Source organism: Podarcis pityusensis (assembly GCF_964106645.2).
Source record: "Podarcis pityusensis genome assembly, chromosome: 6".
NCBI classification, from domain to species: Eukaryota; Metazoa; Chordata; class Lepidosauria; order Squamata; family Lacertidae; genus Podarcis; species Podarcis pityusensis.
In genome coordinates this window covers 34537414-34560148 of record NC_138030.1, presented here as the reverse complement: position 1 = coordinate 34560148, position 22735 = coordinate 34537414, and the positions used below count along the sequence as shown (strand labels likewise).

Here is a 22735-nt window from a genome sequence, read left to right as displayed (position 1 = left end):
TGAGACAGGTTTTTAGGTTATGTTATGCTTTTAATAGGTTATGTTACATTCTGGAGTATGATATGTTTTTATAGATTATGTCTGAATAGGATGAGAGTGTTGGAGATACGTGCAAATGTGTATGTGAACCCGGTCTTTGGGTGGGTGTTTGATTTTCGTTGTTGTGTATACTGTGTATATACGGACAATGACAATAAATTTATCTTAAATCTTAAATCTTAAATCCTGCCATCCATACTTCTGAAGTGTACAATGAAAAGGCAAGGGTAGCTAACAGAATTGATATATCAAGTGGTACTTTTGCATTACTTCCTTGTACATAAGGCTCCAATAGCTGGGATTTTTAATTTTAAAAATGCAGGTGTATGAAGTCATCTAAATAGCCAAATGATTTCCCTTAAGCCTATGACAACTGCAAACTCTAGCTGCCACTTAGGAGACCATCACCTCCTGTTTTTCTGCTGCCACCGCAGGCACCTTGGTGTTATATAAGAGGAGGGACCTTCTTATATAACTTTTCTGAACAGTTATTTCCTTTCATCAACAGCAAACGAGTTTTGCTTTAAAATTAACTTTAGATAGCTAGAAATGTGAAGCCTCTAATCTTGAACTACTTACTCCTATCCTTAACATCTGAAAATACTGTTATCTATGAAGTACTTTTTAATAGATTTATTTTTATCTTCATGTCTAAAATCCTTACGCTTTATTTTCTTTAAGTACCATTAAACTCATGTTTCGTTCTGGGTTTACTCTAGAACAAGCAAAACTACTGAGTCTACAGGGATAGTGAGTCAGAAAAGGCCTTGGGTACCAAAACAGAAAGTCGTCATCCTAGATGTCAGTGTCAGTTCTGTGATTCTATTTTATATTTTGTTATGTCCATCTAGAACGCAAACCGTATTAATACATTAAATATACTAGGAAAAGTGGCTTACATTTTATGTCAATTTTAAATAAGCATTATTCATTTCCTTTCCAGGCATTCCCAAGTACTGAGAAGTTGAAATACATTTAACAACGTGGCAGCATTTAATCCAGGGCTTTAGGATCAAATAAAATTTAACAGCTTATTTTCTAGCTGCTTCTGATCAAAGATGACACCCAACCCAGGTCTGTGGAAGTGGAGTAATTACTTCTCTAAGACAGCAATCACTGTTACAGAAACTGTAACTTACCTGTGATACTGATTGGTTTGGAGAAGCAGAAGTAGTAACAGAAGGTTTCCTGCTCTGATTTTCACTAGGGGCACCTTCTACACTTCTGCGCAACAAAATGTTCTGACTCACAGCATCTGTATCCTCCTCACTTGACAGCTCATCAGAAACCCCAGAGCGCCTGGCATTAACCTGAAAAGAGTACAAGTTAGAATGAAAGCTAGTCAACATCATGCAGATCGAACTCGTCATGTTCATGTAGCATAATCTGTGTAATAGTTACCAGTAAGTAGAAAACCGCTTGTTAATAGTACCAACTAAACACTACGGTGGTACCTCGGGTTACATACGCTTCAGGTCACAGACTCCACTAACCCAGAAATAGTACTTCGGGTTAAGAACTTTGCTTCAGGATGAGAACAGAAATTAGCGACAGCAGGAGGAGGCCCCATTAGCTAAAGTGGTGCTTCAACTTAAGAACAGTTTCAGGTTAAGAATGGACCTCCGGAACGAATTAAGTACTTAACCCGAGGTACCACTGTACAAGCAAACAACTGAAAGGAGAGGAATTGCAACCAAAACTTTAGTTTCTGCGACATATGGTTATCAGCATGGTTATTACTCTCCTAAAAGCACTGCCATTTGCTCCAGGCTGTGAGACAGAGGGCTAAATTGCTGTCACAAGAACCTGCACTGCTATTTTCCTACATGGTAGCATGGCAAAGTAATCTACCATGTTGGAGGAGTTTGGATGCAATGCAGGTATCCCTACCATCAAGGGGCTTTAAATCTCAGATTGGTCATGAAACACACTGGGTGACATTGGGTCATTAACTGACTTTCATCTTTCATCACTCATTACAGGTGTGTTTTGAGAATAAAGTTTGGGGGCGGGGGACCACATGTGCCACCCTCTGATCCTTGGAGGAAAGGTAGGATTAAAAGAGATAATGAGGTAATGGAAGTCATAACAGAAGTTGTGTTGTACGAAATTAACTTATCTTTTGTAATTCGTATTAACCTTTGGGTTTTTTGTTGACTGTTTCTTTTTGTTTGTTTGTTTGTTTTACAATCAATAAAGCAATTAAAAAAAGGAGAGGTAATGAATAATGATAAAGTAAGTAACAAGTAAAACCTCAGTGCCTAGGGCTTGCCGATCGCATGGTTGGCGGTTCGAATCCCCGCGGCGGGGTGAGCTCCCGTCTTTCGGTCCCAGCTCCTGCCCACCTAGCAGTTCGAAAGCACCCTTAAGTGCAAGTAGATAAATAGGGACCGCTTACTAGCGGGAAGGTAAATGGCATTTCCGTGTGCTGCGCTGGCTCGCCAGATGCAGCTTCATCACGCTGGCCACGTGACCCTGTAAGTGTCTGCGGACAGCGCTGGCCCACAGCCTCTTAAGTGAGATGGGCGCACAACCCTAGAGTCGGACACGACTGGCCCGTACGGGAAGGGGTACCTTTACCTTTTTAAGTAACAAGAATAAGGTAAAGGGACCCCTGACCATTAGGTCCAGTCGTGGACGACTCTGGGGTTGTGACGCTCATCTCGCTTTACTGGCTGAGGGAGCCGGCGTACAGCTTTCGGGTCATGTGGCCAGCATGACTAAGCCGTTTCTGGTGAACCAGAGTAGCGCACAGAAATGCCGTTTACCTTCCCACCAGAGCAGTACCTATTTATCTACTTGCACTTTGACATGCTTTCGAACTGCTAGGTTGGCAGGAGCAGGGACCTAGCAACAGGAGCTCACCCTGTCACGGGGATTCGAACCACCGACCTTCTGTGGTTTAACACACAGCGCCACCAGTGTCCCTAGTAATAAGAATATGTGGTAACAAAAACAATTCTTCATCCAAAGTAGCCTCCTAGATGATTTTGCAACAGGGGGAAGTCTCAATCCAAAAGCAGGGGCCGAAGGGCGTTTGATGGCAGCCTCAATCTAATCTCTTCCCTTTAGGGAATTTACAGATTTAAACTCCACAGAAGAAAAAAAGACTTTGCATGGTTTTTGACTTTCTGAGCAATATCTAGGCAGGATGAAATTGCTTTGCCAAGTATATTATTTCCATGATTAAATAAATGTCTAATCATTTTAATGATCCATGCTTGCAGCAACAAAGTACATTTTACAAAGCTGTATTCCACGCTTTCTGAAATATGCGGGGGATTGTGATATATATCATTGTTCCTACAAAACCCATTTGACATTTGCATCTGGAAAACTAAAGCATCAAACTCAAATCATGTCTTACCAGGGTTTTTTCTACACTAGGTAAGACCGCTTCCTTGGACCGCTGCAAGCTATGCTCAGATCTGGAAATCCGGCGTTTCACACCACTGCTATGTTCTGTTTCAGTCCCTTTATCTGCTACCCGTCTTCCCCTTTTAATCCTAAGGAAGGAAATGCTAGAGATAGCGTGTCTTCTTTCTACACATTTTTAAAGTGAAATTGAGATGCTTCATAGGAAGCGATCCATACATGAAATAATAAAAATAATAATAAAATCAAGAAATGGCATAGGGCTTACAGAATTATCCATTTCTTTTTCTATCAAAAGAATAAACACACACATTCACTGGCTTCTTTCTTTCTTTCTTTTTCTTGGAACTAAAAGAAAGTGTTCCAAAGTTTCAAACCCCTGGAGAAGGCATGGGCAACAGGCCAGACATAATTATGTACAAGAGAAATTTCCAATTGCTATTTTAAAATCTACTGAAAAGAGGACTCTTAAAAAAGATGAACAAAACAATTTCTGTGTCTGACTGAAAACCAGTTGGGAGAGTATTAATTCCTCTCAATAACACCTCATCTTTTATCCCAAAGAGAACATAGAAAAACAATGCAACTCTCTCCATTTCAGAAGCAAATCACAGTGTGGTACAGTAGCTAGAGTATTAGACAATCACTGGGGAGATGAAGGTTTCAATCCTTGCTTGGCCATGAAAGGCCTTGGGACTGCCACAGCCTAATCTATCTGACAGGGTGGTTGCAAAGTACGAAGGCAGGGGTGGGGCTTTTTTCCCAGCCGGAACTCAGCAGAACACAGTTCCAGCATCTCTTAGGGGTGCGCCATTGCCATTAGAAGAGAACAAGGGAGGTGTTTTTCTAGAAAAATAGCACTGGGTAGGGGAGAACCATTTGCGCTCTCTTGAGCATCATGCTTGTCATGCCTATGCAAGGCCAACTTACATCATTTAAATAAAAACAACTAAATCGCCTACAAAAGACAACATTCCATAAAATTAGAATATGATGTAACAGAGGCAAGGTCAGCAGATAGAAAAATATTAGATAAAAATATATATAATTGCTACCTCCGGAACAAGCCAACACTACCAACCGTACCCCTCCCTGCTCCTTCTCCGCAATACTGAGTCAAAGAAGCTGCTGATTCTGGATGAAAACTCTGACGGCTCCTCAGATCTGCTGAGTTTGTCTAAGGAAGAGTATGGAATGCTGCCATCGCCTCCTGCAAATTTTCGCATTTTCCTACATTAGAAAAAATGTTTTAGCAACAGATCAGAGTTTTGTAAGATGGCCAAACTCTCACTCCTTGCAGAATCCTTGACACATATTACATAGGTGGAAGACAAACATTACCAGTGTGAACTTAGTGTGTGTGGCTGTGTGGGCATGGGTAGAGTCAGATAAACACATGGGAGAATGAGTGGAGATAATCCATTGTGACCATAATGAACTGATTATATATGAAATCTTCTTTTCCTCTCTCTCTCTCTCTCTGCCTTCTCCCAGCAGTAGATTGATATGGCTGAGACAATACCAAGGGTCTAGCCATGTACTGCTGAATCTGGCATTTCTGTGGAACCATAAAAACACCAGATTTCCTTCCAGTGTTCTTAAAAAGAAATACTTGCAAAGGAGCAAGATGTGCTCTTAGGAATTCCCAGTTCCAAGAAGTATTGGTAATGCCACTGTGAATGGAATGATGAACATTGTTTGGTCTGTATATGCCCTATCGCAGTACACATCACTCCTCACCTATATGATCCTATCTCATTTCCTTCCAACAATTCCCAGTCCTATTGAACTTGGAAGCAGGGTGGGTTCAAAGAGAATTCTAAATCCCCAACAATGCCTGTAATAGCAGTAAGAACTGAAAATACAAATGCACTGCTTCATTCAAGAAATGACAGATACATCCACCCTAGAGTTCATGTCATCATGTTCTGCCTGAACCTCTAAGAGTGGAATCAAATCACAACAAGTGTAGAGGCCGACCCTATGACCTCTGCTGGGAGTCCCAGCCAACATGGAAGGGAGAATTTATATAACATATACACTCAAGGACACAAAAAGGTGACATTTAAGTACAGTGGTACCTTGGTTCTCAAATTTAATCCATTCCAGAAGTCCGTTCAACTTCCAAAACCATTCAAAAACCAAGTCACGGCTTCCAATTGGCTGCAGGAGCTTCCTGCACTGAAGCAGAAGCTGCAGAAGCCCCATCGGATGTTCAGCTTCCAAAAAACGTTCACAAACTGGAACACTTACTTCTGGGTCTGCAGCGTTCGGGAGCCAATTTGTTTGTCAGCTAAGCCATTCGTGAACCAAGGTACCACTGTAGTGCCTAACCGTATATTCTAATTCCAGCAAGCACCTTAAAAACTGAGACCCTTTCCAATCTACTGACTTTGCTCTCTCACCTCCTTCTCCGGCCAACACTGCTTCCATCAATTCCTGATGGCTTCGATAACTGTGTAGATACTATTTGACAGTGTACAGTCCCCATCAGCAGCATAAGGCACAATGGTCCAATAATTTCACTTGCACTCACAACTGGCATCATGTAGTACAACACAATTGCTATGACTGAAGAAAAAAAATGTATGTAAGTTGCCTGCCAGGCAAACCTTTGTTTTAGTAATACAACATAAAAACACCTCTTTGTTGCTGGGGGCCATAATCAAGTGAATACTACTACTACTACTACTACTACTACTAATAATAATAATAATAATTTATATACCACCCATCTAACTGGGTTGAAGATTTGGAAGCCTGGTGACTATCTACAGGGAGCTCTCTCACACATCCAAAGCCAGCACTTAGCAGGGTATCTCCCCCCACCGCAATTGATGCAAAAGGGGGCCAATCCTGCTTGGTCCAAGCACATGGAAGAGCTCTCTCTAGGAAACTCTCACACCTGAACTTGCTCATTTTGGCTGAGCACACAACGGATAACAAGGTGCTGCTAATGGGATGGTTTCATCCTTCAAAAGGAAGGGGGGAAATTTCCTTTACTAGCTTCTCTCCAGCCAACTAAACATGAATGCTTCTGCAAGGCAAAGCAGTGACTACTTTTCAAGTGGGAATGGGCAGAGTAGATATTTGTATACCGGGGAAGTCCCTAATTCACCAAAGGTTTGAGACCCATTGGCTACCCTCACCTGGTTAGCTGGTCATAATGTGGTTTCTATAGTATACCTCTAATGTGGCCTGTTCTCCCAACTTCTTAACTTCTAGTTGTTTCTGAAATGTAGGGTATGATAGCAGATCTTGTAAATCTGTAAGATCATTTCCTAACAAAATGGGAGTGATTACCTGATATAATCCTAATTGTTCTTGAATCATTTGCAATGTCCATATATAAACTTTATATGTGAAATCACATCCTATAATCTTAGCTATACCACAAAATATCTATTAATATATCTTACCACAGGCTGTACAAATTGTGTAGCAATTAAAATTTAATCATAGCCAGTTCTCACATATATGCATTCACATGGCACATAATATAACAAGCTTATATTCTCAATTAAGTCTCAAACAAACAGCACACAGCTTTGGAACTGTTTAATGGAAAAGCAAATACCTGACAACATGCTCTCCACAAAACTGTTTACTTAAACCTTTAATCTAGCTGGGATAAGCACTCTGAAGCATTACATTCTATCAGTGGAATCCGTGAATGGAGTTGAGTCTGGTACAAAGACAATGTTTAGGAAAAAGACTCCCAACTAAATAAAGATTCCTTCTAATTCATAATTCCCACCATGGCTGGTGTATTATTAAGACGGATAATTTACAACAAAATTATTTGCATGACTTTTCTCTCACTTTGAAAAGAACTGGATAAATGACGAAAATCAGGTAACAATGTGTTTATCAAGTGCTGTTGCAGTCCACACAACAAAGCTTGTGTTCTGCGATCATAAGGTTACTCCATGACCAGCTTTGATCTTTCCTCCTCATTGGATCAAAGTCCATTTAAAGCTGGTCAGTGATGGCAAAGAGGAAAGTGAAAGGAAACAGAAAATGTAAATAGAAGGGAAATGATATGAAGGAGAGATAGAAATGAGGAGTGTGTTGCAAAGCAAGCTCAAGAGTGAGCAGACAAGAATCCTAGACTGCTATTTCTACCAGGTCAAGTCTGTGAAGATGAGCTACAGGGACAGATTCTCTCTCAAAATCACTTCTTTTCCAAGATGTTAAGGAGCAAATGCACCACCAAGCTGCAAAAGTGAAGAATGATTTACGACTGATTCCTGACTTCTTGATTTTTTGCTTGCAAAAGTCTTCCTCCAACTATTTGCCTGGAGCAGGTCTGTTAAATTTGATGGATCAGATTGATTACACCATCCTAAAATAGGTCATCTTGGTTTTCTCTTCAAGCTACTCTAACATAATCTCAATCTTTACTCACCTTGTAGGAGGTAGAGTGCTAGCAGCCATGTAAAAATACGCCAGGAAGTTACTTGTATCCACCACTGGCTAAAAAAGGGGAAGAAAAGAACCCGCACAAGCCCTTTTCTTGTCAGAGATGTCCAAGGGATTTCAGGTTTAGCTTTGGCAAATGTGGAACCTAGAAAGCATACATGAAAAACACAGCTAGTTTATCTGGGAATTAAGGGGAAATCCATTTGACTTTTTCCCGCTCTTACTCAGTCCAAGACTCCCTTTAAAATTGTGGATGTAGGAAAATATTTGCAAAACTTCATGGCCGCTCAGGACTAGTTCTTATAAATAGATAAAGTGTGAAACCTGCACCAGGGAAGTACAGTGATACCTCAGGTTACATACGCCAAAAATAGTGCTTCAGGTTAAGAACTTTGCTTCAGGATAAGAACAGAAATCGTGCTCCGGCGGCGTGACAGCAGCAGGAGGCCCCATTAGCTAAAGTGGTGCTTCAGGTTAAGAACAGTTTCAGGTTAAGTACGGAACTCCGGAACGAATTAAGTACTTAACCTGAGGTACCACTGTATCATTTCAGACTGCAAGTGGGAGCTAATGTAAATGAATAATTGTTGCTAAAGGGTAGCAATTCTGCAGTTAACCCTCCCTCCCCCACTGCAATCTCGAGGAAGATCACCCACCCTCCAGCAATCTGGCTTGAAAGGTTTTCCATGCCAATTGCTTAGCAGGGAGAGTGAACATGTGCCTGTGTGCTGCATGGGTTGTGTGGGTGTGGCCATGTCGACCACTGGCATGCAACCCCTGGAGGGTTGGCCAAATGGGAATGCAGCTCTTAAATAAAAATTAAAAAGTTCCCTGCCCCTGCTATAGACAGCAAGATGCAAAGTGTAAACCTCTTCTGCTAGCACAGTTTAGAATGCTCTCCTGCAGTTCTAATCCTATCTGAAAGGGTGGTTCCAGGATATAGTATTGGCAGGCTGTTGTTCACCTGCTTAGCCAACAGGGTCCCTGAAGGGTTCCATCTTACTCTATTCAACATCTACATTAACTTCCTCCAATGTAGTACCCTCCATATGTTTTGGACTACAATACTTATCATCCCGGACTATTGGTCATGCTGGCTGGGGCTGATGGGAGTTGGCATTCAAAATATCTAGAGGCCACCGGGCTGTGGAAGGCTGATCTACATGAAGTGGGAGATCACACTGGGATTGCATGCCATCAACATGCTGATTTCACCCACATTTCCCTTTCCAGTACATCAGAATAGATGCAAGCTAACAAAGCAAGGCTTCATCAAAGCTATTATCAGTAAGTAGGAAAACAAAGATACGATTATGTATCTGTTCTGTTTGAGGTCTTCACACCCCTTAAGAAACAGATCCTTAATGAGTGTGCTCCTGAACACAGCATTGCTGTTGGATTGTCAGATACCGGCTGGGGCTAGGAGAGTTTCTGCACAGCTTTGGCTGGTGCACTAGGAGTGCCATTTCCTGGAGAAAGCCTATCTGGCCACTGCTACACATGCATTTGTCGCTTCTAGATTAGTTTACTGCACTCTACATAGGGCTGCCCTTGAGAAGTGTTTGGAAAGTTCAGCTGATGCAAAATGGAGCAGCCCGGCCATTATTTGTCACTTGAACAAGATTGGAGTAATACACTTTAGAAAGAAATTTATACTGGCTGCCAATTGGCTTGCGGAACCAATTCAGAACACTGGTTATTACTTATAAATCTGAAAACAGTTTGGGACCAGTTTACTTACAGGGCAATTTTCTCCCAACCTAATCCAGCCTGTACACTGCATTCATCACTGGTCCTATTGTCTTCAGAAGTGCAGAGATGCTGCAAAATTAATTTTTTACTGTGCCTGCATCTTCCTACACTACTGGTCCCACCACTCCTTTCGGTTTTCATCAAATCATGATTTCAACACACTTTTTGACTGTGTTGAGCTTTTATGATTTCTCCCCTGCTATTATTTGCTTACTATTTTTATTTTATTAATTATTATAAGCAGCTTTTTTTGGCCACTGGTCCGAAAGGTGGGACAGAAATTTGTGGATAAAATTAAAACTGTACTAAATGTCATACCTATACAAAAGATGAAATAATTACCTGACCTCCCAGACTCATGTAAAATAGTGATGATGAGCACAAATGCAGTTATTCACACAATACCTACCTCTGATTAAATCAACATCTATAAGATCAGGCTGAATGCGGCCTTTCTTTTTGGGTTTGTTTTTGAAGCCCTATAAATTTAATCATAAAGAATGAGTAGATTTTGTGGTGAATATAATAGGCTGTCTACTTGTATCTCCTAGTTCTAATCTCATTAGCAAAGAGACTGGCTTATAAATAATCATTCATGTCCTCTGACTATTTGAATTCCTTACACTTATGCGTGTATATGCAGCACAGAGGCTGTGTACTGTCACAGGACTTCTGAGATGAGGTTATTTATTTATCTAGCTTTTTATTTATTTTTTAAAAGCAAATTTTAAGCTCACCCTTTATATAAAAATATGAAAATATGAGAGAAATGTGTGTTTAAAGGTACACAGACCTGAGAACACTGGGGTGGGAGTCATGGGGCATGAAATGAGGTTTTTTGTGCCTTGCACTAGTTCCTGTTTCCTACAGTACCTCAAGCCTATCATATTTTACAATCTACTATCCCCTTCCACGTAATGTCCAAAATCATCCAGAACTTTCCTGCAAAATTTCAACACTACTGTAGATAAAAACCTAGTAATTAAACACTTAAAGAAATTCAGGTTGCCTATTTATGCTTAATCTGCAAAATAACTAAAGGCAAATAATACAGTTATTCAATGAATCAGTTTGTATTTGTGTGTGCAAAGGACAACTCTCTGTCAACAGCAGTGAAATATAAATAAAAATATGAAATATATAATAGATGCACTCATGTCCTGCTTGCAGGCTTTCCATGACCATCTGGTTGGCCCCTCAGAGAACTAGATGCTGAACTAGATGGCACTTTGGTCGGATCCAGCAGAGTTTTCATTATGTTCTTATGATCCCCCCAGGGAAATATGCCACGTATACAGGCAATTTCAATCTTTAGCTAATCTGCCAAAGATATGCAAATCTCTGTCACAGGTTATTTGACCGAGTACAATTATTCAAAACAAAAGAAGCCAGGCCAAGATAAAACTAGGAGAAAATGGGCAAACTCCCACAAAACAGTTATTAATATAAAGGTCACAATCTTCATATCATTCTCATCCAGATCAGTTCCTTTATTGTGATTCCTTTCTGTCAGAATGAAACACACCTAGTTTGCCAGTTCTTCAGCATAGTACAGCTTCTTTCTAGTTTCTCATAACCCTATAATCTGAACCTAGAGCTCCACTGACCCTTTGTGATCAAATTCCCAGCAAGCACAGACTTCATCACTTATGGCAATGAGGCTGCATCCGCTCAGCTGTCTTCAATGTTGCAGTGAACTAGAAAGCCATTGCTTTCCATCTAGAAAGCTTGTGTGCACCTTCAGAACTTCCTAAACCACAAGTAGCTCTTGTATCAGATCAGGGCAACTGTAATTAGGAAATATTACATGCTACACAATCCTCTTTGTCATGCTTATTTCACATGTGTATCTATTTGTCAAGATGCAATGTACTTTTGAGTTCTGTCATTTCACAAAAGAGATTTTTACCTTCATCTCAGTTTGTTCTATAGATTTTTCCCATATCTGCTGATCATAGGCTCCAATCTGAAAAAGAGTTGTGTTAGTCAAAGAGGAGTCTAGGCAACTAAACTGCTTCCTGTATTCTACTTCCATCTCCAAATCCAAAATATTAACAATACAGACATTAAGTAATTTATCAAGTTATTAACCAGGATCCCACTATTTAAAACTATGGACATGAAAAGCATTGAGGGAATGCAGGGGGCAAACTGCATGTTTGCATGTTTTAATATTGTTCCATGCCACCCCAATATCCACAAGTGAGATTCCAGGGGCCCAGGAACTTACCCAGGGTTCATATTTCCACAGTAGAGACAGTGGTGTCTTCATCGTGTATAGTTTATTTACACATACAAGTGTTTGTTAATTTCGGGTTTTCATCAGCTGTACGCCATAATCATCACAATTCTAACAAATAAAGGCTTGACATATCTCGCTTTGCATGTCATGAGTCTATCTCATATATTAGTTTCACCTTTTAAGTTGAATTACTGAAATAAATGAACTTTTCCACAATATTCTAATTTTTTGAGTTTCACCTGTATATACAACCTGAGCCTACAATACAGGGGCTTCCAGGAAGAGGGTCCTGGTTCTCCCATGACCACAGTTGTGGATCCGATCAGAAATAAACTATGGCCCTCTTTCCCCCTGTCCCAGCTTGCTGCTTACAGATTTGACACCTTTTCCCTCAAATTTGTATCAGGCAAAACCACAATCCTAATCCTTCTACCACTTCTGGCCTTTGTCTCTGCTAACTATCTCTCAGTGGAAGGAGGTAGAAGAAGAAGCCCCACCCTCTTGCTGTCTGGCAGAGCCTCTGCTAATGGCCCATATGCTAATGGCCTTTGCCTAATGACACAGCCATTCTCAGCAACTGAATCCCTGCTGCATCCAGCATGGGGCTTAGTTAAATTCTAATGCTTTCCTGGTTCCAAAAATTTAGGAGAGTATTGCCATCTCCAAAACTTAAACAATATAGTACTAACTTATGAAGAAAGCCTCCAAAAACCTTTAAATATTTTATAAGTTAAAGAAAATGCTGACTCAAGGGGAATATATCATACATCAAAGAAGATAATCAAGGAAAATGCATACATAATTATACTTTGTCCATAATAATTTTCACACACCCTTCTTAAGAAATCAATCTATGCCTAGGTAAGCATGTATAGGATTGCAGCCTGAAGCACAGAAACGATCTACAATAACTTTGTAGCAGGCACCAAAAAATGTAGTCTGCCGTACCATGTTCAAAACAAACATGAATATTCTTTAAAACCCTCCCCCTTCCCCCTCTTCAGGTACAGTTTTAATTACAACCTACAGAATGGGGGAAACCCACATGCATCTGTACAACGGACGAAAGTAATTACAAAAATAAGCCTCGAGACTGACCTTTTTTTGGTACCAAGCAATGGCATCTTCACCATTTGAGGCCATCTGGCATCTCCAAAATCAATAATCAAATTACCTGAATAAAACAAAGAGAGTTCATTATCCAAGCCTAGGATCTTAAGCATCATCCAGGGGACAACCTGAGGGTGGCATCAGAAGTCGGTGCCCTTGGCCAACTTGGTCCAAGGCCAGCCAAGAACAGTCCAGCTGGGCTGGTGGCTCTAATATTTTTTGTTGCATAAACGATATGCAGGTGTTGCTTTTAGAAGAAGAACAGCTTGTTTTAATTTTCCAACCCGTTTTAAATCATAATCCTCCCGGGTTGCTGCTGCTTGTATTTTTAACGGAAAACGTAAAAAGTTTTACGGATGGATTCGGCTTAGGAATCACCGCCGTGATGGCATAGGGATGCTCCGGTGCAAAAAACAACCTCCTCTCGGGAGGGTTTTGAGATGCGCATTCCCGAGCCAATATTGAGAATCGATCAGGTTGCTGCGCATTCCCGAGCCAATATTGAGAATCGATCAGGTTGCGACGCAGCCCTTCCCAGCCTTTTCTTCCCCTTTGCACGCGGGGAGCCGCAATCTTCAGCCAACCCAACCACTCCTCTGCTTAAAACCTCCCTTTCTCCACACGCGGCTGCAGAGCTCCCTTTTTCCTCTTCTCCATCCCTCCTTCGCCTCACCTCGTCGACGCCCAGCCCTATCCCTCCCCGCATCCCTTCGCTGCCCCTCCGAGCCTCACCCTTTACCCCACCCCGCAACACACTCACCCCGCCTCTCTCCTACCCCAGGAGCCCGCAGCCGCCCGTTTCCACCCTAATCCCGCGGTCCTCCCCCCGCCGAGGCCTAGCGCTTGCCCTCCGCCGCTCAGTGGCTTCTCACCGTTACCATGGAAACGCGGAGCGGCGCCTCCAGGGGAGAGACCAGGCTCCCGGCCCGATCGGGGGAAAGGCCGCAGCCGACATCTTTGCTCAGGGCGAGGCAGCGCCAGCCGAGCGCTGCTGCCCCCGCTGATCTTCTCTTCGCCGTTCGGCAAAAGGGACGTCGGCAGTAAGGCAGCGGCAGCCGAACGCCGAATCCAGGATCAGCAGAAGCCGGGCGGGGGGGGGGGCGGAGAGCGAAGTTGGGCGTTAAACGCAAGAGGGGCGAATGGCCCCGTGACAGCGGGGAAAGGAGGGCAGTGGGGCACTGGCCAGTTGTGGGGGGGGGGGGGTAGGGAGCGAGATAAAGAAAGCGGAGTCAACATCTGGACTCCGCCAGGTTCCTTGTTGGTGCACAGCACAAATTAGTGATACATGCAGATGTAGTAAGTTACTCATCATCATCAGTTGTCTGCATCAAAAAAATAATAGTTGATCTGTTAACTTAAATACCACTCTGTAATTGCAAAAAAGTTGTAGCTGTTGCAATTCTGATGGGTTTTTAAAAAATGTATTTACTGTAAAGGTAAAGGGACCCCTGACCGTTAGGTCGTCGTGGACGACTCTGGAGTTGCGGTGCTTTATTGGCGGAGGGAGCCGGCGTACAGCTTCCAGGTCATGTGGCCAGCATGACTAAGCCGCTGGCAAACCAGAGCAGCACACGGAAACGCCGTTTACCTTCCCGCCAGAGCGGTACCTATTTATCTACTTGCACTTTGATGTGCTTTCGAACTGCTAGGTTGTACTTAGAAGCAAACGGTGCTTGCACATAGCGGCTGGGGGAAATATCCGCTTCATAGGCGCATGGCTCTTAGTTCCACGGCCCTAAACAGCCCATCCTGTAAGCATTTACATGACTACTTCGTATCTAACTCAGTGCTGCACCTCTGACAAATCTCCGTTTCGGCAAATAGGACTCTGGAGATCATGCAAGCACAGCTGTTATAAGCGCCTGATCAATGCAGTTGATCAGACTACGTGAGACTTTTTTAAACCAATCCCTACAGTAGCTCTATACGTTCCATATAGGCTCCTCAGTGCTGTTCCTGGCACTGCTTTTGGCTTAAGGGTTGCACGCAGGTAATCTGGGAAGTTCACCTCTTTAGCAGTGTTGAGGCAGGACAGTTCCATTCCTCCACTGGCAGGTGTAGATAGCACAGGTTATGATTTCTCCCGTAGTAAGCAGGAAGCATAAAGGGTAGAGACTCTTTAACTACTGCATTATCTCTTGCGCTTCAAATGTATACAATATAGGAAGGTTGCAAGGTTGTGATGACCGTTCTATTCCTCCCCCCCCCCCAAAAAAAGCCACACTGAAAAGCAAACATTGTGCTCTTCAGATTTATAAAAGACTCATTATTGAATGTTTCAAATATACCTACATCTCAGCACAGAAATATTCAGCTGTATTTACCCTACCCTCCTATATTGCTTGTTTCCAATATGACTGTCAGTGGAACCGTCTAGTTCAGGACTAATTTGCAGCCAGTAATAAGTTCTAATTTAAAATGGTTTATTCCACCCTGTCAGCACCAGATTTAGGGCAGTGCAGGTGGTTCCCCTGCACAGGGCGCTGAGCCAAGGGGAGAAAAATTGAGCAGATCCATAACTGAGAAGATTCATTTGGGGACATCAAATTTTGGGCTCACACAAGGCACCATATTACAAAAGATTACGAAAGTCCATCCCTGCCCCTGCCCAATATTCTAACAGTCTTTCTGCCAAACAGCAGTTTTCATTAAGGACAAATCAGACTTCTGTTTATTAAAAAAATACTTTACAGGGGGAAAATCTATGCATTCCATTGTACTATTTGTTTGTTTTACAAAGAAATAACTTTAACAGTTTGATACGCTTGTACAGTCAGCTACTAAAAGAAATGCACTGCGTTAGAGGATTATTCACAGAGAGGCTTAAAATTTTCCCATCAGTTTACACTATTATAAAAACCTCTTTAAAACACTTGCTAAATGTCAATAAATATACTAAGGCCACACAAAGCCAAAAAAGAAAAAGAAAAAAACAGTCTTCCAGACAATTGTACATATCCTCTATATGCAAAGACCTTAGATATATTAAAACCACAGAAAAATATCTTGGCTGCCAATCAAAACTGAATTTAATCACAAAACACTACACAAATCTATTTTATACAACATGTAAAGATAAGTATTTGCTTAGACAGAATTGAAAGTGCTATATTAAGAGAAGCCCCTTCTCAACTACATGTGCTGTTGGGTCCTAAAACTATTATGTATATCAATGGAAGGCCATAACATTATTGGAAAGTTGTTTATTGGACCAACATAAAATTTATCTACAGTACAAAGCTTTCAGGAACTGAAGCAACCCCACTCATAGCAACCTTCAAACACAACCAATATGGCTATAAATACTCAGCATTTATAAAAGAAATGAGAGTGCAATCCTGCCAACATTAAACACATTTAGTTTCACAGATTCCAATGGAAAGTCCAGCTTATCTCCCATTTAAAAAAAAAAATCAAAGGAACTTAAAAGTGCTTAACCTTGGCTAGATTGTGCCCCATGTGAAAAGAGCTTACTGCTCATAATATAGTCAAGCATGTGAATGGCAGCATGAGAAAACATTTATGTCCATCCATAGGCTCTTAGCAATAAATGAACTCTCCTATCATAAGCAGCTACATCCTCACATGTAGGAAAACTACCAACAAAACAAGAGCCCTTTTACTGTTTGGGAAAATCTGTGTGATAAATGTAAGTGTCCCTTAAATATAAAGAACCCTGCACATGTTCCATCTTCATGGAAGAGAACATGTCAGTTATTTACAAAATAGATATTTGCTCATAAATATTTGGGGTGGGGTGTGAAATGCATATTCCACTTATTTCTTAATCTTACTTTTGCTGCTTTGCTAAAAGGATCAGTGGCCCAATACAACCATTCACTGAACACAAATTAATGTTGTTCTTTGGTCCTTAAGGAACAGTGGGATATTTATTCAACATGGAGAGATTCAGAAACTTTAGACAAGAACCGTATTTGTGAAACTGCTAGTAGCTAGCAGATTCTTTACAGTTTTGAGACAATATATATCAAAGAATAACTGGTTTTCAGTTATAGAAATTGGACAGAGAAAAGTCTTCCCAGCTGGAAAATTACCTAATAAATTAATCTAAAGATAATTCTGCCTTTAAACTCCTTTTCCACTTTGTAACTAAGTTTTACTCAAGAGTAGACCTTAGAAATTACTGTTATGTTCATTAATTTCAGTGGGCCTACTCCAAGTAAAACATAGCTCTATAGTTTATAACATTGCATTTCTTGTTAAGCGAATTTTATTTGCACATCTTGGCATTCAATAATCAATTAAGTTGGCATGAGAAATTTCTGAACAATGCAAGATGTTACTTCCCAGTATCTTCCTGCAAGTTCACTTCTAAAAATACCTTATTCCTCTGAGAGCTAAAGGGTATATGTTCACCAAATAAACAGTTATTTGGATTATATGAACCCAGTCATCTGTCACTCCTATTTTTCAGGTTCGTAGTAGTAGTCATTATTTTTATTGCAAATGTTTAAACTTGCCTTCCTTTGCCCAAATCAGGTAATTTATCACCATGCTAATCCTACATGGCATGTCTCTTTATTTAAAAAAAGGAGACCAAGGCAGAGATCCTGAGGGCCATACATGCACTGTGTGGAGCAGCCTGTTCTCCCACTGCAGCCTCTCATTCCCCCAGAAATTGGAGACTATCTAGAATACAGTCCAAAGCTTCAGCAGCGAAATCAACAAAGTCTCAGTGTGTGAACAGAACTCTTTGGTACTTGACCCTAGAATTTAGAAGTAATGACAATTTGTGCTTCTGAACCATTTTGAAAAGTATTTTTGTAAAAGATAATGGGTTGGATCCAGACTTGTTCCTCTGACAGCTGAAGGAAACTAGAATAAAGAGCACTGGAGGAAGAAGGGGATTTTTTCCTGCACCACCTCCCACATTGTTGCAGAGGGTCTCCCTGTCTTCCAGAGAAAATTTTCAGGGGGCTACAGTAGGAAGATGGCATTGGGTGTAAATCACCTCCCTGCCCCCCTCTACCCTGCTTCCTCCAGCACAAGAAGAACCCAGTGGAGCATTAATTCTCAATCCAAACCAATATACTTAAAATGAAATTAAGATAAGTGAACATGACAGAAAGAATTATCTTTAAATGTCTGAAATATATTCAAAATGCTACTACATACAACACAGCATAATTCAACACTAACATACTGAACTGGAAAAGCACAGAACATCACTCCAAGATTCTCCATCTCCATTGGGTGCAGAGACACATAAGAGGCCATGAAAGATTGATCCATACTCCTTTTGCAGGGTGTAAATCCATTTGTACTTTATCCCCACTGCTATAATTTAATGTGTACAAAAAACTTTTTATGAATGGTATTGAACTAACTTTTACTCAGAGTAGACCCCCTGAAATTCATGAACATGACTAAGTTAACCCCATTAATTTTAATGGGTCTACTCTAGGTGGGATTCACCTGACAAGTCTCATCAGACTTCTGCTTGCGCAACAGGACTTCCCTCCCATGCCCACCTAATTTGGCTCAGAGATCTGGAATACCCCCAGAACAGGACATAGGGAAGATAAGGGGAGTCATTCTATCTGACAAGCTAAATAGCTTGCTCAGACAGAACATTTGCAATAGTGTATGTGACATTGAATTCCACCTTACGTTTCCATTTTAATTCTGTCTGGTCCTAAACTACCACTTAAGCCACTTTCACACATAATGCTTATAAGTGCATAATGCACAAAGTGCATGTACTGGAAAAAGCCTACGCAGAAGTTAGACTCATGCACTTTAACCTCCCTGATGTCCAGGAGAAAGACTTCACTGGCATTTAGTTTCACTTTCCTCTTATATCAGCATGTGTGAACCAGCTACTGCTGTTCAACAACTAAGCATGGCTGTATGTTGGAATTCCTGGTTAGCATAGGATGCTAAAGTCATATTTTTTAAAAACAAAAAGCAAACTTTGCAGAAATTATCCTGGCTGCATAGAGGGCAGAATACAATCTAGAAGCTTAGAAAGGGTCACAGAAGTTTGTCCATGTATTAATTATTTTTTGTTACATGGGAATGGAGTTTCTGTGAGTACGCATTGTTAGAATTTGTTTGTTTAAATTCTGTCAAAATTTTATTTTGGGACAAAGAGATAACAGTTTTCCCTTCAACTGTAAGAACTTTTTTTTTTTTAATTCCAGTTCCTGAGTGATTATACACAGTGCTGTTTTCATGCTAAGTTGTAAAGACCAGTGTTATATTTGTTGATATAGCTATGTGCAATGCATGGGTAAAGAAAGGGAAATCAGTGCTTGGAAGACTAGTAAAATGGATGGAAGAGAAATGCAAAAATAAAGATGGACTTGGTCAAATATAAATCATGCACTGAAACTTGTATTGCCTGTGAAGAATTTTACTTTGCAGAGCCTATTAAAGCTTATGAAAATTCTTCTGGACAAGAGTAAAAAAGTGGAAAAAGCCAGAGTACACAGGGGTTATCATCTGAACCAGTATTGGTCAATCTAGAATTTTGTTAAAAGCTACACTCCTGCATTAAAAAAATTACCTTTTGTAAAAAGGTTTTCATCCTAACACCTTATTTACACAGATTACTTAACAATTCATCACTACTCCAATCTGCAAATTCATTTTAAGTTGAAATATTTTCTATTTGTCTTCAGTCTGCACCGAAGACAATACATATACATGTATATATCAGGAGTAATACAAGTTCTATCTAAATCACTGCAATATTTTCTGATCATTTTGCTATTGGTTTAAAACTGTCCTCTGTGCAGAGGTACTAATATGCATATAATCTACACAAAATAATATTGCACAAAGTAATTGCTATTAGAAACAGATTAATATTTGCAGTTCTTTTCAAAAAGATTGATAAAGATGTGTTGAAATAAACACAGCTGCTTTCTTACTTGCATTTATGTAGTGCTGCAGATCTCTCTCCTACCCCACAAGTACGGAGTTGCTTATTAACAACTATGATTACACCTTAACAAAGGTTATATCCTACATGTGAAGGGCCCATCTCTTCTAGTACCAGAAATAAATGTAATTCAGCATACAAATAATGAACGAAAGTTGACTATAGTTAACATTGGGAAATATTGTATGAGTGCTAAACAATCCTGCTAATGATACTGAACATACTAGTGAGTGTCATTTAACCTTTCAACATAGCACTAGGGTACCCAAGAGTTACATGTGGAAATAGCAGTACACATGAGATTTCCTGTGAAACAGCAATATAGAATTCTTGAGAATAAAGGCAACCAATTTATACTGTGAAGCCTACTCTACTGGATTAAGTGCATCAATGAAAAGGAACATATGGTTTCCACCTCAGGTGCTTGCTGTGAATTGAACAAGCCACCAAGTTGGTTAGAATATTGTAAAGCCTTAAAGTGCTCTAAGATGGCAATTTCCTCAGGGAGATGCCAACAGTTACTTTCATTTGACACTAGTATTACATTTTGCAGTCAGGGAAGATATAAATAGTAATATTCCCACAAACATTAAAAGCAGAGGTATGGGAAGTGTTACGTCAGGTATTACAATTCAACAAGATCACACTCTGCAACTAATCTCAGATATCAGCTTCTTTGTGAAGGTGCTGATAAGCAATTAGGATTAATCTACACTGCTGGTAATTTGAGCTTTCTCTAGGCTTTCAAAGTCTCTCTCTCACAAATGTAATTAATCATTAAAAGTGCTGTGCTTTCTCTTTCATTCAAGCCACTAATCAAATGGGAGTCACTTTGTGACTCCTCCACAGAAACCAACACTTTTATGCTGAAAGCTAAAGATAAAATAGACGGAGGGATATCAGATTTACCAAATGTTAAATACTTAATGTTCCTGAAGGAGGGGGAAAACATTTGTGGAGATGTTGAATGACAAAGAAAAATGTAGTCCACTACTACATGCTGTACTAAGGAAGTAAAATACAACTCTAACTTTGCATAATCTGTGTAAAAAAGATATGCTTGACATTTTGGAATGTCACCTTTCTTTATAGAATTATAGGCAAGATTTATCCAATAAAACATAACCCAGTTATAAAACTATAACTTCACATCAAAATTTTAAAAAGCCGTTTAAAAATGTATATGATTATGTACATATCACACAAGAGAGCACATATGACCATCCTGTGGCTTCTGTTGCTGATCGGATTCTAGTTTAAAAACTGGAAGGGGCTGAGCCAGCTTATCTTGTTGCAGAACAAGTCACGACAGAGATGAAAACAATGATGGTGACGCCACTGTTGCTGTCTGTACTTCTGTTCCTACTTCTTCAGACTCCTTTTTCACAAGCACACATTGATCTTCACCTTCTGATTTAGTCTCATCACAGATGCTAGTGTCCATATTTGAAATGCTTTCTGTACTTTGAGAATTCTCCCCTGAAGGATGGTATTGTTTGAGTCTTATATGCCAAGCTAAGCTGCAGACAGCTGACACTGTCTTGAACTGATGAATGACATTTCTAGGGATGAAGTAGATGTCATTGTCACATAGCTGGATTCTAGCATAGCGAATCCCTTCTCGCCTCATTTGGTTTAGCTTAGCTTCATCGACCCATTGAACACACTGAAGGAGAAAAGAAGTTAGAGGTAAACCAGATGCCAGGCCCAAAGTGGGCATTTAGTGTGCAGTGCACATATTCTGCCCTCCAGCCTTTAGTTATTTATTAGCCACAATAAAAAGGGAAAGTCTCAAAATGGCACAAATACCAACAGTCTGGAATTGGAGCTGCTGCTGCTATACTAATGAGCCAAGTACAACATTTGGTGCAACTTAAAAGATGTGCTTACATATTCAGGTAGCAAAAGCAAACAGTGAAATCCCCATGACTGTCAGAGAAAAGCTACTCAGAAACATGCAGCATTTAATCATGGCTAATATATCTATACTTTATACTAGGTTCAAGCAAATAGTGAACTGTTAAAACTTCCAACTCATAAGTTTGTGACAGCCACACCAGAGCTTCAGCCTTTCTGTCACAGGGAAGCTGTGAAACAAAAGGAAATGCAAACTTCCCACAAATAATCTTACTTGACTGATCAAAACAACTTCTTGATTAGCTCAAGGGTTTTCTGTTCTCAACACTATTTAAAAACTGAACCCCACTTTTCAAAATTATTTTTCAAAGTGCTTTACTTTGAAGAGAACACACATACAGAAAAAATTAAATTATAAAAATGCAACAATATTAAAACCATTTTAAGATACCTTAGGTAATTTTAAAGTATTCAAAATATAAAAGTGGGGGAGAGAGTGAACTTGGAGAATTCTCTCCTGCGTGAGTTATGACAACTATGGTGCCACGAGTGAGAAGACCCTGCCCCTAGTAACCACCAATTGCATTTTTGCTAGTGCAAGACCTCTGATACCAGTCTTAAGGCTTGGGCAAATTCATATAGTTCTATTCCCACAATGTCTCATTACAGTCAGTGAAAACCTGCAGGAACCATGGACACACACACACAAAGTATGTCTGTCCACTAACAGGGTAGAAACTTTAACAGAAGTTTAAACTGCACTTAAGGGAAAGGAATCCAGTATCATCACTTCTGCAAAATCCAGATGATAGTGCAGGTTTGGCCAGTGTTGTGGAACAGAAATTTTGGAACAAATGCCTGAATATGCATTTCATATGTGGGAATTTCATGTGGAAAGAAAGGCCGCATGTAATGGTAAGGTATCTCTATGAAGCACTGGTATGAGGCACTGTTGAGGCAATGTCCCCAATACTGTTCAACACACTCTGGTCAATGTGGCTCTGGTAATTGTATGATCCTACTTGTGGCAG

At 40.4% G+C, this 22735-nt stretch overlaps 2 protein-coding genes across 7 annotated transcripts in view; both read right to left on the bottom strand.

Moving 5' to 3' along the window:
* Nucleotides 1–13982, bottom strand: part of PHTF1 (putative homeodomain transcription factor 1) — a 29679-nt gene extending 15697 nt beyond the window's left edge. For 2 of the 6 annotated variants that reach the window (XR_013987587.1, XM_081009822.1), the window contains exons 1-9: nt 13813–13978; nt 12929–13004; nt 11498–11554; nt 9998–10067; nt 7823–7981; nt 5820–5985; nt 4501–4644; nt 3407–3545; nt 1179–1349 (exon numbers count right to left, since the gene is read on the bottom strand). Coding sequence is in view for 5 of the 6 variants with exons in the window: in XM_081009822.1 (XP_080865948.1) it covers nt 1179–1349; nt 3407–3545; nt 4501–4644; nt 5820–5985; nt 7823–7981; nt 9998–10067; nt 11498–11554; nt 12929–12973 (951 nt within the window). In the remaining variant the exon portion in view is untranslated. Of the gene's footprint in view, nt 1–1178; nt 1350–3406; nt 3546–4500; nt 4645–5819; nt 5986–7822; nt 7982–9997; nt 10068–11497; nt 11555–12928; nt 13005–13700; nt 13793–13812 lie in introns of those variants that run through there. The other 4 variants (XM_081009818.1, XM_081009819.1, XM_081009820.1 and 1 more) reach the window with 4 other exon arrangements.
* A 1964-nt stretch (nt 13983–15946) lies between these two features.
* The window catches only part of RSBN1 (round spermatid basic protein 1), a 32531-nt gene continuing 25742 nt past the window's right edge, over nt 15947–22735 (bottom strand). The window contains exon 7 of the mRNA XM_081009859.1: nt 15947–21513. Coding sequence (XP_080865985.1) covers nt 21151–21513 — 363 coding nt within the window. The 3' untranslated portion in view covers nt 15947–21150. The remainder of the gene's footprint in view (nt 21514–22735) is intronic.